At 49.5% G+C, this 15,349-nt stretch overlaps 1 protein-coding gene across 4 annotated transcripts in view; it reads left to right on the forward strand.

The window, feature by feature from the left end:
* Nucleotides 1-738: 738 nt before the first annotated feature.
* Nucleotides 739-15,349, forward strand: part of INPP5B (inositol polyphosphate-5-phosphatase B) — a 53,054-nt gene continuing 38,443 nt past the window's right edge. Inside the window, exons 1-6 of one of the 4 annotated variants that reach the window (XM_037032504.1) lie at nucleotides 739-794; nucleotides 1,487-1,554; nucleotides 1,935-2,029; nucleotides 3,116-3,145; nucleotides 4,318-4,428; nucleotides 7,873-8,004. In XM_037032504.1, coding sequence (XP_036888399.1) covers nucleotides 4,395-4,428; nucleotides 7,873-8,004 — 166 coding nt within the window. In that variant the 5' untranslated portion in view covers nucleotides 739-794; nucleotides 1,487-1,554; nucleotides 1,935-2,029; nucleotides 3,116-3,145; nucleotides 4,318-4,394. Of the gene's footprint in view, nucleotides 795-993; nucleotides 1,555-1,934; nucleotides 2,030-2,880; nucleotides 2,979-3,115; nucleotides 3,146-4,317; nucleotides 4,429-7,872; nucleotides 8,005-8,152; nucleotides 8,249-15,349 lie in introns of those variants that run through there. The other 3 variants (XM_037032501.1, XM_037032502.1, XM_037032503.1) reach the window with 3 other exon arrangements.

A 15,349-nucleotide genomic window follows, 5' to 3' on the forward strand; every position in this document is an offset into this window, starting at 1 on the left:
CCTTTTCCAGAGGAGGAGGGAGAGAGGACTGGGGCTCAGCACAGTTCGGCCCGGGACTGCAGCACACCACTTACAGCGTGCGTTCCCGTCTGTTATTCCCAGACAGCACCTAGAGGCAGGCAGGGCAGGGTGCTGTTCGCCGTACACACATTACACGTGTGAGGCTAAGGGGGGAAATACCTCGGTGTGTGGCAATGTCAAAGGGACAGGACTAGACTCGGACTTGCAGGTGAGGCCCGGTTTTTGCCACCGGCTAGCGGCAAGGCCTTGGCAAAATTGCATCACTTCTCCCGAGCCTCAGTTTCTCCAGCTGGCAACTGGAGGTAATGGTCCTTCATAGTGTCGTTTCTCTTTAAGCTAGGGCAGGGTTGTTATCTGGGGAGGAAGAGTTCCAACAGAGGCCAGAGTTGGCCCACCTGGATGAGAGGAATGGGATTGAGGATGAGAAGAATGGAATTGAGGAGCAAATAAAAATGCATTGTTTTTTTCTCTAAGGCACCTGTGGCCATCTTCCTTCCAAGCCCTGGGTGGGGAAATCTGGCCCAGTGACTTAGAGGCTCAGGGGTGGAGGTTAGGGCATTTATTAGGAAAACCTTTCAGGAAGACGGAGCCAGCGCACCCGAGGCCCTAAGGGGTTAATGGGAGTGGGGAGACCACCCCCTTGTGATTGACCCAGGCATGCTGGGACTTGCAGGCTGGGCGACCATCGGGCGCGCTAGGGTTGCTGGGAAACGTAGTCACTGGCAGGCCCAGAGCCACGGTGTCCTGCACACCCAGCGGTGACAGCTCAGGAGGTAGGTGGCAATGACAGTGGGCTGGGAGCAGGGAGCCCAGGGCAGAGCTTGGGGAGGAGGTGGTGGGCAAGCTGCGGGTGGGACCCCTGTCCTTCGCACTTCCAGAACCAGACACCTCCCTGGCCTGCGGCTGATGCAACGGGGCCTACTGGGTGGGGTTGAGGGCCAAGGAGCAGTGGGACACTTTTCCTGTCTCCAAGGAAAGTGGAACAGGACTGGGAGCCTAGTCCAGGATGAGCCCCTCCCTTCCTGAGAGGAACAGGATGCTTCCCCCAACCCCACGCAGACGCAGCACTGACAGTTCCCAAAGAGGGGCCGGCAGGGCTCATAGCGCTCCCCAACAGGGAGGCAGAGCCTCGTCCTCGGAGCAGTGGGACTGTGTGTCCCCCTCTCCATTATTGGGACCAGGGACCCCACTTCCCACAAGTAGACTGAACCCCTCTCAGGAACAACTGGACACCCTTCCAGATGTTCCTGGCGGGACACCAAGTTGAACACCCCACCAGGGGCAAAGAGACAACCCCTCTTCTTATAAACGCGACAAAGCCCGTCCTAGGGAGGACGGTCACTCTTGCTGCACAAGGGCTCCTTCTCCTTGCCCCTCAGCCCTCGGAGGCAGCCCCATCACCTCCTGGCTTACTTGTTGACTCAAGGGGGCTCCCATCTACACACCTCAGCATTTGTCTGCTCAGCAGGGGCCCGCATGGACCAGTCTGTGGCCATCCAGGAGACTCTGGCTGAGGGAGAATATTGTATCATCATATCCTTCCCAAGCTGAGCTTCCCGCCCCAGGGCCTGCCTGTCTTGAGAAGTGGAATAGATGGTGTGTACGTGTCTATGTGTCTACGTATCTGTCTATCTGCCCTCCTCCTTCTCTCTGAGCCATCAGGGGAGAAGAAAAATAGTATTTACTAAGTACTTACTGAGTACTGGAGTCTTCTTCCAACCACCTATGAAGCTGGGATTTATTATCTCCATTTCACAGATGGGGAAGACTCAGAGAGGTGAAGCAACTTACCTAAGGCCACACCATGAATCTGTGTGGGCCAGGGCAAAGCAGGGAAGGTGCGGCGGGCTGGGTTGGGAGAGCCCTGGCCTTCTGTTTTGTTTCCTGTGGTTTCCCTTGACCCTGAACGGCAGGCAGTGCAAGGTGTGCTATGTGAGGGAGACAGCCGGCAGAGCCGTCTCCTGGGGCTTGTGCGCTACCGCCTGGAACGGGGAGGCCAGGAACACGCGTAAGTGGGGTGTTCGGTCCTTGCCTGTCTGGGCCATGGGGTTATTCTTCACGGTACCTTCCAGCTGAACTTCAATCATCCCTCTGGGGCACAGTCCAAGTCTTCAGGAATAAGTATAATAATGATAGTTAATAATTTTGAAATGCTGTATCCTAAGACCTTCAGATGTATTAGGTCATATAATCTTCAACGTCCGATGAGGAAGCTTCTGAAGAAGAGGCATTTTAACACCCAGGCCCAGATCTTGAGTCTCGTGGCCTGACTGCCTGGGTTCAAATCCAGGCTTTGGTACTTTCAAGCCACGCAGCCTAGAGCAGGGTGTTCTACTTACTCCTCTGTACCTGTTTATCCAGACTCAAGTGAATTTTCACTTGTAAAGGGTGTAAAACACTCCGAAGCACACAAAAAGGGCCCGGTAACACCCACACACTACGCAGAGAGAATACTAGTACTTGTCCAAGGTCTCTCCACCACCCAGTGAACCTCAGGGTCTCAGAGCTGGGAGAACAGGCCTTGGACATCTTCCAGTCCACCACCCTCACTTTACAGACAGAGAGACTGGGGTTCGGGTGGGAAGGGGGTGGGTAGGTTGCACCGTGTCTGTCACAGGCAGTGTTAAAATGCACAGTGGGCAGATCAAGCTCGAGTTCTACTCACAAGGCAGAGGCTCCTCGAAATGACCCAAGTTCAGCTTTGATGACCTCCCCGTGAACTGCAGTCTCTGAGAGGTACCGCGGACAGAGAGGGCGTGAGGACTGCGCATAGCTGGGCACCCCCAGCACCACCGTGTGGGCCTGAGGGATGGCCACCGGCCACCAGGCCCTCTCCTCACCTCTGCTTCCCGCCCTTAGTCTCTTCCTCTACACGCACCGGAGGATGGCCATTACCGGGGACGATGTCTCTTTGGACCAGATAGTGCCGGTCTCACGGGATTTTACGCTGGAAGAAGGTGCCACAGAGGGCTGGGGGCATGAGTCCCTCTCCTAGGAGCTCCCAGGTCATTTCTGCCCTGGTTGGGGGCGGGGCACTAGGCAAATGCTGGGGGCAGGGTGCTCAGTTGCTAAGGGCCTTTTTGCTTCCCCACAGTATCCCCAGATGGTGAAGTCTACATTCTTGGTGAGTGGTCCTTTCAGTGGGGGTACGGGGCCTGGGGGTGAAGTCAGACCACACTCTGGTAGCGTCACTGTAGCGAGCAAGGCTCTACAGGACCCGCCGTGCCCACTCTGGCCCTCAGTTCCTCTCACTTGCTTCCTTGCTTGCTGGGCTTAGCATCTTCTCAACTGCTGCTGTCACTTCACACGTGACAAGTCCCCAGCACGGAGCCCTGCACATGCTGTCCCCTCTTTCTAAAAGCCCTCATGCCTCTTCTGACTTAGCTACTCATCCTTCCGGGCTTCCGTTCACACTTACCTTTTTTCAAGAAGCCTTGTTGAACTCCTGAAGGTGTATCTCTGATACACATGCCTTTTTTCTCATCCTTGCCAGCTTCACAGGGATTTAATTACTTGGAGTAACTTATTTATTTAATGGCTCTCTTCTTTGCCAGACAGTACCAGTAGTAGTAATAGCAATGAACATTTAGTCAGTGACTACCTTGTGCCAGGCACTATGCTGAGAACTTGACATACAACTCTATGAGGTTATCACTATTTTCATCCCCATTTTATGGATCAGGTAACTGAGGCTCAGAGAAATGGAGTAGTTTAGTAGGTGGTGGAACCAAGATTCAAACTCAGAACCCAGGCTCTAGAGCCCACACTCTTGATCACTCTGCTAGAGTGCTCCTACTTTAAATTACATTTTGGGGTACTCCCCATGTGGCTGCCCGGGGCTAGGGTTTGCCATGAAGAAGATACCGTCCAGGCTAGCCCCCTGATGACAGGCCATGACTGTTCTCTTCACCATAGTATTCCTGGTGCCTGGCCCATGCCTGGCCCAGGCAGGTAGACTGGCTGATGGACAATCCCGCCTGTCTGCCTGCATGTGTTTTTCATTCCACTTGTGGGGGGATAGACTACAGGTCAGGGAACTTGTCTCTTCCAGCTCTGTGTGGTACTGCTGTGGAAAGAACTAATAAGCTTTGAGAGTCCTCTACGGAGTGAGAGCCGAGGCTACAGAGGGTTCCCTTACTTCTCCAGCAGCAAGCAGCCTGTCGTGAATTCTTTTAGGGTTGAAGGGACTTTGGGAGCTTGGGCTGTTGATTCTCCATTCTGGAGACTCTAACCTGAAAATGCACCCATCCTAATTTCCTGATGTTCAAAGGCTCACTTTCAGCTTTCTCTGTGCAGGCTCAGATGTGACTGTCCGGCTGAACACAGCAGAGCTCAGCCTTGTATTCCAGCTGCCCTTTGGTTCACACACCAGGATGTTCCTGCAGGAAGTTGCCAGGGCCTGTCCAGGTAGGTAAGACCCCAGGCTCTCTTGGGGAGGGTGGCTGGGCACTTATCCACTCCCAGTTGACTTTCCACACTCTGGACTCACACTCTGGTTTCTGTGCCCTCTGAAAGCTGCTGTCATGTGGTCATGGGGCCCTCAGGCCACCAGCCGACCATGGTGTTTGCTTTTCAAATTTCCTGTCTCTGGACCTGAATCCTAAGTCCAGCAGGATCCAGGCCTTTGTCCTCCTGGCTCTGGGCAGGGCTGCACAGGGTGGGTTATAATTCTGATGCTGGATCCTTCACAAGTTGGCGGGGTCAAGAGCTTCTAGAGACCCATCTCCCCTCTCTCTGCCAGGCACAGCTAAAACTAAGTCGGACAGATGGGCCCTCCTGCCCATGAACCCTGCTCTGTCCCCCAGTTCAGCTGAGAAAATGGTCTAGCTTTGGTGTAGCAGTGAGACGTCACTGGCTTTTGGGGCAGGATTTGTTTAAAACCGGAGATCAGCTGGGCAGATTGGTAAAGGAGAGTTTGCACAGAGCAGAGGATCAGCCAGAAAACATGCAAATTTGAGCCACCAGGTGCTGGGGCTTAGGCGTTCACCCAACTCTATTACTTGTTTCCTTCTGTGGAGCATGATGAACGTCTGTGGGGTGCGCCAGGAAGGCGACCGCCCTTGGATGCAAACTGGGGTGTGCCTGGTTAAGGGGTTTAAAGTTTATTCTGTAAGTGGGGGAAATTTTTTCTCCAAACCTTCAACTAGTAAGGATAACTTGTTTTATAATTATTAGTAGTACTTGTAGGAGGGGTAAAAATAATAAAAACAGCAAAGAGCATGGACTTTGAAGCTACACAGCCCCTTGCATTTGAAACCTTTCTTTGCTGGTTCCTGGCTGTGTGACTTTGGGCAAACCACCTTACCTCTCTGAACCTTGGTTTTGTAGACTTCCATATGTAAAGACTATCTCATGGAGCTGTGAGAATTCATGGGATGACAAATGGGAAAGTACTAGGCTCATAGTACCTCGGAAACATTTCCTCCTTCAGTGTAAGTAAGACAGCTCACACTTAGCTAACATTCACTGTTGACTTGTGTGTTCAACATGGTTCTAAGAACTTTTCACACGTTATCTCATTTTCTTTACTACAGCCCTACAAGCTATGTATGTCTGATCAATGTCTCCATTTTACAAATGAGGAAACTGGCTCAGAGAGGATACCTTGCCTAAGCACATAGCTGGTAAACAACAGAGCCAGGATTAGACAGGATTTAACAGTCTCCTCCAGAGTCTGAGCTCTTGAGTTCTGCTCAAATGCTTCCTAAGCTCAAGCCACCCTGTTTCATATAAATGATTCACGGAAGGGTTTGAGTAGGAGGTGATGTTTAAGCCGAAGCTCGAAGGATGAAGGAGTTTTTTTTCTAGGTAGGCAACAAGAAAAGAAGGCAGTTGGAGGGAAGAACAGGTAATCTGATGGGAGGAGGGTGTGGAAAGAACTGAGTCGGGAGAAATCAGTACAGGCAGCTCATGAAGGGTCTTAAATAACCAGCAAAAAGCTTGCACTTTGTCCTATAGCTTGTGGGGAACTGTAGGAGTTTTAATCCTAGGAATGACAAGGCAGGATTTGCATGTTAGAATAAGTTCCTCTGGCAGCTGGCACAGAAGGGGAGAGCCTACAGCAGTGAGATTGATGGGAAGTTTTGCAATGCTTAGGCATTAAAATTATGAGGCTTGGACCAGGGCCTGGTACTCGTGATGGGGAAGAGAGGATGGACTGGAGAGATCAAACAAGTGAGAATGACGGCGCCATGGGGACAATGAGTTTGGGGGTTCACAACTCTAGCCCCAGTGCTTGGAACAGCATCTGTAACGTGGTAGGCACTTAATAAATGTGTCGAGTAGATGAACAGAGCTTGGTACCTGGCTGTGAGAATGATGGAGAGAAGTGGAGGATGACTTCCCTCTTTTAGGCTTAGTTATCTGTCAACCCCTGTACCTATTCTTTTCCTTCTGGGGCCCATACTTGGAGTAATCAGTAGGGAAACTTACAAACTCAACTTCATTGAGCAATTGTTAGGGTGGGGCCTGAGTGATAAGGGACTCTCAGAGCTGACAGTCTCTTGGATATCCACCAGTCCCAACTCTTGCATTTTCGATAAAGGGGCTGAAGTCCAGAATGGGGTTACAGATGAGAGTAACTAGGCTTTTTCTACCCAGTCCTTGGTGGATAAGGTGCAGCACAAAAAGCCAGGGAGCAGAAGTACCTTGGTCATGAGACCGCAGTTAGAGAAAAGAATTAGTTAACATTAATTAGCATCTACTATGTATCAGACATTTTTCTAGATATCTAGACAATGTACAACAAACATGTTCTCCTGTTCAGTCTTTGAGCAGTAATAAAGACTAGATATTCTGTTATATAGATGAATTAACTGACACAGAGAAAGTAAATAATTTACCAAAGGTCATTGATCAGTTGAGGTAATAGACTTGGAACCACAGTTCCTAACTCCAAAGCCCACGGAATCCAGAGATTTCAGTTCAGATCCCAGCTCTGCCACTTCCTAGCTGTGAATGTGCATAATATATTTTATTTCTTCAGGCCTTGGCCTTATTATTTGTACAGTGAAAACATGAACTTGCTTTATCTACAGTTCCAAGAGTTTTATGAGAGTCGGATGAGGCCCGGGATAGGTTAACATGCAAGGGCTGAAAATAATTTAAAAGATGTGTCTGGCAGTGCCATCATCAGGACTAGGACCCAGATCTCCTAATTTATTGTGCCCTTGCAAATCCATTTTAGTTTGGTCAGGTTCATGCAGTTCTACAAGGGATGCAGGCAAGATAGAGTAGGAAGCAACAGCAAGTACTTGGAAGCCAGAGAGACCTGGGTTTGAGTGGCAAGCAGAGGAGAATTAATAATTTCTGGGATCTGGTTAAGGGGTTATCCGAGGGCTTGTCTTGAAGGAGTGTTTTATAGCAAGCACACTGCTTTTAGAGTATGTATTTATTTGGAGTGGCTTGCAAGTTGCTGATGGAGATTAGTTAAAGTATCCTATCCACTCCCTAGTACTGACATCTATTTGAGTTCCCACTCTGCCTCTCACGCTGTGACTTTAGACTTCACCACTCTGAGCTCAGTTGCCATGGGACGATAAATAGTTCCCTACCCGCTCAGATTTGTTGTGAGGATTAAGGAGGTAATATACCTATGAAGCACAGGACTTGGCACACGCTTACCACGAGGTTGGAGGAATGGCACGGGTCTACTTTAGAAGGGCACTTTTGGTTACACATTTATTATTGCATTTGAATCACGGACCTACCATGTGCGTGAAGGGAAACAGGGAAGCAGGCTTGGAGAATACGGAGACGCTGGGCGATTTGCTCACGGTCATACAGTCATGCACAGGTGAAGCCAGTTCTTCAAGCCCGTGGCTGAGTATTTCCTCCTTTTTATTGCCACAGGCTTGGATCCCGGGACCCCGAATCCGGAGTTCCTGTGGCTGTCTCATTACCAGCACACCGAACCCGAACCCCCGCCGCCGGGTTGGAACTCGGCCTTAGGCACCTGGACTGGGTGCGCCAGAATTGGCGGAGGCAAGTATCCATCTCGAAAGAGGCGGTGAGGATTGGAAGAGACCCGGCTGCAGGGGCGGGCTCTATTATACCTTGGGAGGCGGGGCCACAGAGCTGTCCCGCCTTTGATTGGAGGAGGTGACACGAGGGGGCGGACTCCTCTGTGGGCGGCAAGGGAGGGGTGGTGCGGCGGCGAGATGAAGAGGTTGAGGAAGCAGCAGGGAAATGTCCGCCGCCGCGGGTTCTCGGGAGCGAGGCTCTGCAGGTTCGGCGGGCGGTGGGAAGCTGGGCTGGGGCTCTGGGCCGGGGACGGCGGCAGCCCGGCCCTCAGGTGGGCAGGGCCTGCGGTTTGGCCGGTGGACGCACGGGGCAGTGACCGAGGTCCTGGCGTTGCGGAGGCGGAGACACTAGGGCCGAAGTTCCGAGGGAGAATGTTAGTTATTCTCGGTCGGGCGTGACGAGGGCAGGCGGGCAGCGACGGCGTATTCTGGAATCCCGAGGCCGGAGTTGTACCGTAAGGAGCTTTACGGTCTCTACCTCGCTCTGTGACCTGGGGCCCGTCGCTGCCCCTCTCCGAGGCTCAGGTTCTCCATCCTAACCTTCTCCAGGCAGTGTCGTCAGTCCTCTCCTGACATTCCGAGCTTGGCCTGCGTGGGGGTGCAGGCGCCGCGATGGAACCTTCCCTCTGCGTGAGGGATGCTGCGCGTGTCTGGCCTCTGTGGCTCTCTTGGCCGCCCCTGGGATGATGGAGCGGGCTGTGCGCAGAGCCGGAGTCCAGGCCAGCCCTGTCCTCCCTGGGAGTGGAGACCAGGATGCGGTTACAGGTGAAGGGCCTGGGTTTTTTTCCACCCGACCCTTGGCGGATAATGTCGTGCAGCACAAAAAGTCAATTGTTGAGCCGGATCGTCTTTTGGAGAGCGCGAGGTGAAGGCCGAAATTTGGGTCGGTCGGGTGCTCTGGGAAGACCTGCAGACCTGTGTTTTCTGTCCAGCGCCCTGGTGTTTTTTCCTCCTGGGCGTGCCCATGTGGCTCCAGTTACGGGCAGCTTTGGCGTGACCGCTAGTACCCGTTTGTGCCCCTTTTCTCAGCCGTTTGCTAGAGATGAAGAGTCTGTCGAGTAGCTGCGTGAAGTGTGGGCCAGCACTTCACTGCCTCTTACCGGTCCTGGAAACTAGGAGGGGCAGCAGAATGGCATGTCGCACGAGTTTGTAGAATGAGAGGAAGCCGGGCGAGCCAAGGACTGCCTCAGTGCGTATGCTTTTCCTTCACTGCAGCCGCTGCAGCCACCACAAGAGGTGGTCAGCACCTGGAGGGGCTGACCGTTGGCATCTTTCGTGGGTTTATCTCAGCTCCCTTGAAGTGCTGATCTTGGGACAGCTGGACAGCTATTGCTTCAGTTGCCATGACATTCTGGGCGATGGTGTAGAGCAGTTTAAGATGAAGAACATATCCTTGTCCCTGGAAAGAGGCTGCGGGGATCCAGACCGTGGGTGGAGGATAGGCCCAATGGCCACAGGAAGAGGCGGGTTCTGTGTCCTCAGCCAGCACACCAGAACCAGGCTGTTAAGTAGAGAGGGGTCTTCTGTGAGAAGTCAGCACAGCCCTGAAGCTGGGGATCTGCCCCCGGGTGATAAGTGCTGCAGGTATCTCAGCATCACTCATTTCCTTTCAGAAAATAAAAGGAAAGTAGCCACTTGCTGGCAAGACATTTTTGTCAAGGTTTTGGTTTTATTTTTGATTTGAAATGCTTGGTTCCCATCATCATATTTACAGCAAGGGGTGGTGATGGTAGATTATCTTATTAATTGCTAAGTTGAAATTGGGAAGAAATGGCACCAAGCCCCCATTTCTGTCCGTTTGGGTCAGCTGTGTTTTGAGTTGCTCTGGCCTCCGGAGAGTCACAGCTTCTAAAAGAGGTAGAAGGAACCTTTGGGCCTCCTCTGTGTGGCCCCAAGGGAAACAGGTAGTGGATTTGGTTCTTCCTACACGCACATAATCAAAATATCTACTTCCTGGTAGCCTGGGGAACCAGCCTAAGCTGCTTAGAAATTCCATTTGTCATGCACATCAGGAGAAATGTGGCTCGCCCAAGGAGCAGTCGGTCCCGCCAAGAATCCAACTGTCCATAAATAGAAATGAAAGAGTGTAGGGTCGGCCCAGTAGGAGATGGTCTTTGCAGAGCGAGCCAAGAGTAAGAGCGCCTTAAAGGACTAGGTTTGGGGGGGGACAAGGTGAATCGGGTCTTTACTCCTCACCTTTGCCTTGGTAGAGAAAGGAAAGATCTCACTTTGATGCTTCTCTCCAACATGTGTTTCTTTGATTGGTCTCTGTTGAGTTCAGGGTGTCAGGGCAAGCTTGGTAGGGATTGTGGTAGAAAGTGAAATGCAGCTAATTTTAGATTGGAGTGCATGTGTTCAAGTTCAGACCAGTGAGCTACGTTGTGAGGTTGGAGTGAGATGTAATGCTTCTCAGTGAGTGGCAGCCTGTTTATCTGATTCTCTTGGCCTCTCCAGCTTCTGAGACCTTGCATTGGTTTCGGACAAGTAGCTGCTGCAGGTAAGGAGGGCCTCTGTTTCTTCACTTACATAACTGCTCTTTATATAGCTTTTCCTTTCCTTAGAAAGCTATAAAGAGAAATGCCTCCTTATTTCGGTCTAACAACTGAAGATGCTGTTATCCAGAAAACCCTCTGGGGAATTCTGCATATGGCTGAGTATATGCATGTCATTTTGTAAAGTATTCACCTGCGTTTCGTCCTGGGCACATGCAAAGTCCCGGAGCTGTGTTCTTGGAGGATTTCGAGCTATGCACTAAAAAGGAAACAGCCACTCACAAGTCCCACTGGGGCAATTCTGGACCAATTTACCAAAGTTGTAGTAACAAACACATTTTGGTCTTTTGAAGTGGTTTTCTTATTCCATGGTGATTCAAAGTGAGGCAGCTTTGTAGTAACTCGGTAGTTTTTCCCCTGGACCCAGGAAACAAAGCTTAAAGTCTGGCCTGAGAAAGGAAGTGGATGCTATTTATATCTCAGCATAGCATAAAGAGTAACCTAGGTTATCAGGGTAGAAGCTGGAGAGAATGTCGGAAAATAGCCCCTGGGTGTGTCTCTCTGTCTCTCTGTGTCTGTCTGCCTGTCTCTCAATAAGTGAAGTCTGTGTGACCAACATCCTCTTAACCCGGAGAAAATCGATTTTCCTAGATGTTTATCCTGCAGGTAGAATTACCACCTGCCTGCCCGGCATCTCCCCCTTTGTGGCAAGCTCTGCAGGCTGCCAAAGTGATTCATTTGAATCACTTTGTTTCTTTAAACAACGGAGAATGGCATTCACTTTTCTTCCTTCTTTTGTTGTTCCCTTCTCCATTTTCCCTCTTTGTCCCATTTAATCTTGTGTTTGTTTCTAGAACCGGAGAAACCCCTAAAGACTTCCTTCAGAAAACAGTTTGTTTTGGAATTCTACAGTAGGCCTGGAGAGCCAGTGACATGACCCACAAGCATTCAGTTAGCAGTGGAGCCTTGCGCAGAAAAATCCTCAGGGACGGAAGGTTCAGGAAGAGGGAGGCATTAGTATTTATTAGAGCGAAGGGTGTTGGAAATTAGAGGCTAGCTTACCTGCGTGTTTTCTTTGCTTCTTGAAATACACTATAACAAGTTTGTAGGTTCGCCCAGTGATGCATGTGTGAACTGAAGCCGGCAACTGTGAATGACGAGGATTTGAACAAAGTATACATCTAAGTGGCCTGGATATTTTTATTTTTATATTCTTTATTGCGACTTGGCACCACATTAGACATGTCTCTTGACTTTCCTTTCTTCCATCTGTAAAATGGTGGTGGATGTTTTTGCCTCCTAGAAGAGGTCACACAGGACTTCAGGAATGCTGGATTGCGTAGGGGTGCTTTATTAGGGAGACTCATGTAGGAACTGCACATTCATCCCTTCAAAAGCTTAGAAACTGGCTGCTGTCTTCAGGGCCTGCCCTGGACTCTTTCATTCCAAATAGCTACACTCATTTTTCTTTTTTACTCCTTCCTTCCCTCTAGTTTCTTTTCTATTAATGCAGTCACTAAAAACCTTGGCCATCCTTGACTCTTTTCTCCCCTCTTATGTCTAATAACCAAATTCTGTTCGTTTTCTGCAATTTAAATTTTTTTTAAATTTCAGTCTCTATTTATTGCTCCAATCATCTCCAATGGATTAGCATGTCATGCCATTTAAAATGATAGGATTTAAAATTTTTTTTAAATTAAAAAAAAAGCGCTGTAGTCATGTTGGTATCCTCTTACCAGGAGTCGTATAGTGATGAATGTTCCTCCCTTAAGCCTCTTTCTCCCTTAGGGATCTCTTTAGAACATAACTTTTATCATGCCTTACTATTTTGTATGTGAACTTCAATGTTGCATCATTTCCTGTTGCCCACAGAATAAAGTTCCGATTCTTTAGCCTGGAGTTCAAGTTCTGCACAACCTGGCTTAGCCCCCGGCATCTAGTCTTATCTGCCCCAACTGACCTTCATTTCCCCTGACTTCACACTTGACTGCTCACTATGTCTGGATAAACCCCTGTGCTTTTTCATCTGTTTGTTAACTGCTCGTTCAGCTACCTTTTTATAAGCTTGAATTTGCTGCTCTTGGCACTTTGCACCCTCTCTCCTCCCCAAATGCCGCACTAAGGCTTTGTATATCAGTAGGTGCTCAAAAATGTCTGCCTCCTTTGTTTGAACCTTAGAGACCTAACCGTTCATAGCCCGGAGTGTTTTCAGCCTGCACTACTCCTGCCTCCTTCCTCCTCGAGCATGCTCTGCTTCTGTCCACTTCTCTTTCAGCTTTATCACCAGACCACAGGCACTTCACAGGAAGCCCACCGAAGGGAGAGAGTGAAGGAAAAAGTCAAGTCATCCTGCCAATAGCCTGTCACCACTACAGCCTCCTATTGCCCAAAGTAGCGTCATTGCACCGGCTCCCTCCTTGAAGGCTAAACAGGTTGTATTGAGTCCTTGCTAACCTAAGTGGGATGTGCACAGAGTGCACATTGAAGTTTGAGCCCAGAGCTCAAGAGTTTGCAGGACACAGGATGTGATTTTAGTGATGTCTTCTCATCTTAAATGCCAGACTCTATGGTACTTTTATTTTAAGCCATGAGAGAATGGGAAATGTTAAAAAGACTGAAAAGAAAGAAAATACCTAAAAATATGGTAGACTTTTAAGAAAGTAATAGAACTTTTTGGGGTGGTGGCCAGGCTGAAATAGGAGAAATGGATTCTTTTCATTCTTTTTACTGCTGGGTGCCCCGTGTTAAGGGCTTCTCACAAGAGTTCCCTGCCTTATGTGCTGTGTGCTGTTACGCCTATTATTATCAACAGCTGCCATTATTATATGAAGCTCTCTCTGTGGGTGCGTGCCTCACACTGGGCCACAGAAGGTCCGTGAGCAGATGTCCATTTTCAGAGGAAGAGACTGAGGCTCAGATGGGGCAGGTAACGTGCCTGTGACCACCCGCTGGTCAGTGACAGAGGTGAGAGTAGACCTCAGGTTGTCTGTCTGAATCCAGTGCTTGCGCTCAGACCCCTAGACCCCGCTTTTATGTCACCAAGTGCTTCCCAAACGAAGCTTTACTACTTATTTATACTACTTGCTGATTTCTGAGTGTGTACCCCAATGTCTTGTTGCCGAAATCATTTCCTCTGCCAGACATGCTTTCTGGACTCCATGCTTTTCCAATAGTTAATATAGTTTACTGGTTAAGAGCACAGACTCTTGACCCAGATTCCTTGGGTTTGAATCCTGGTAGTGTTATCTGTTGCTATGTGTTCCTGGCGAGTTACTCAACCTCCCCGTGTTTATCTCCTAGCCTGTGAAGTATAGGTGATAGGAGCACCTACCTCATGGAGTGCTGGGGAAGAACATTTGTAAAGTGATTAGAGCCATGCCTGCTAGGTAGTAAGCCTTAATCTTTGCTGTAAATAGTATTCATGGTGATATTACTGTCATTGTCAAAATGAGTTCAGCTTGACTTGGGTTCTGGGTGGTCGGATCTGGATCGTTTTACGTCCCTGTGTATTGAATATATGTCTCTTGCTGGTGCGTGTTGCCCTGTCCTAGATTTATGGAGCCTGTGGGATGGCTCCCTGGTGCTCTGTGCACAACATAGTGTCACTGATAAGCATCAAACCAGCTCACTTACTCCTGCCAGTGTGAACTCTCAGCTGTTTTGCTCACAGTATTTTACAGTCTCCTATTTTACAGTGCTGGGAATGGAAGCGAAGGCCAGAGATTGAGAAGCTAGGAAGGGACACCTCCTCCCAGACCTGTCTAGTAGCAGCTCAGGAAGGATAGGACGAGATCTCCACCCAGCAATGACAGCCACACACCCACACATCCTGTGGGGACCGTGATGGTATGTCTACTTTGTTATCTGAACAGACCCGACCCTTCTATTCACATAGTACTTACACCCAAGAGTTCATAGTTTCATTGTAGACGTGCTCATGTTTGCAAAAGGGGATGCCATGGAGTCCAGCAAATCTGGGTTTTACTGTCAATAGTGCCATTTATGGGTTTGGCTCTGTGTCCGTGGACTTGTCTGCTCTCTGCTCGGGGCCTCAGTAACTTCATTTGTAGAAATGAGGCCCACGGTCGGAAGTCACATATGAAACACTTAGCCCAATAGCTAGCTATTAGAGGGTCCTGGATGAGCGGTGGCCACGGTGTTAGAGCCGCGGGGGGCTGCAGAGGGGGAGCGGAAGGAGAAGGACCGGCAGCTCCCCAGCAGCTGCTGTGTGCCAGGCCTTGTGCCAGGCTCCCGATCTGTTGAAATTTCATTGTTTTTCCTATTGGCCTCTCTGTAAGTTGAGTGGTGTTATCCTTATTTCACAAATGAGGAAACAAATTAAGTAATTTGCTTGAGATTTCATATGAGGTAGTGGATGGAGCCAGTAAAATAGCCAGGTCTGTTGTATTCCAGAGCCCAAGGCTTTTCCCAACACACTCTAATTTCTCTTAACAAGTTACAACTTGCTCAAACAAGTTGTGTGGATAAGAAGCCTTCAGAATCCAGAGAAATGATTACCGAGCACTAGTGTGCTGGAGAGTGAAGAAGGATGTGTGGCCTCCTGTGGAGGCACGAGTGAGGGTGGCGTGCCTGGGGAGCCAGTCTGTTTATTTTTTTAAAAACAGTTTCATTGAAAGTAAAGTTATGAAAATGTGACAAAAATGACACCCATGTTTTTTTTTTACCACATTGACTTAATCTCATTGATAGTCACAATTAATTTTCAAGATCTGCACTGTCTGATGTATACTTGCAAATGTTTCTGAATTAGCTGGCCTTATTTCAAACTAGCAAAGTTCTTATTTCCCTTTGAGT

This window comes from Sturnira hondurensis, unplaced genomic scaffold, assembly GCF_014824575.4.
Source record: "Sturnira hondurensis isolate 20B ecotype Veracruz unplaced genomic scaffold, ASM1482457v3 Scaffold0021490, whole genome shotgun sequence".
In the NCBI taxonomy this organism is placed as follows: Eukaryota; Metazoa; Chordata; class Mammalia; order Chiroptera; family Phyllostomidae; genus Sturnira; species Sturnira hondurensis.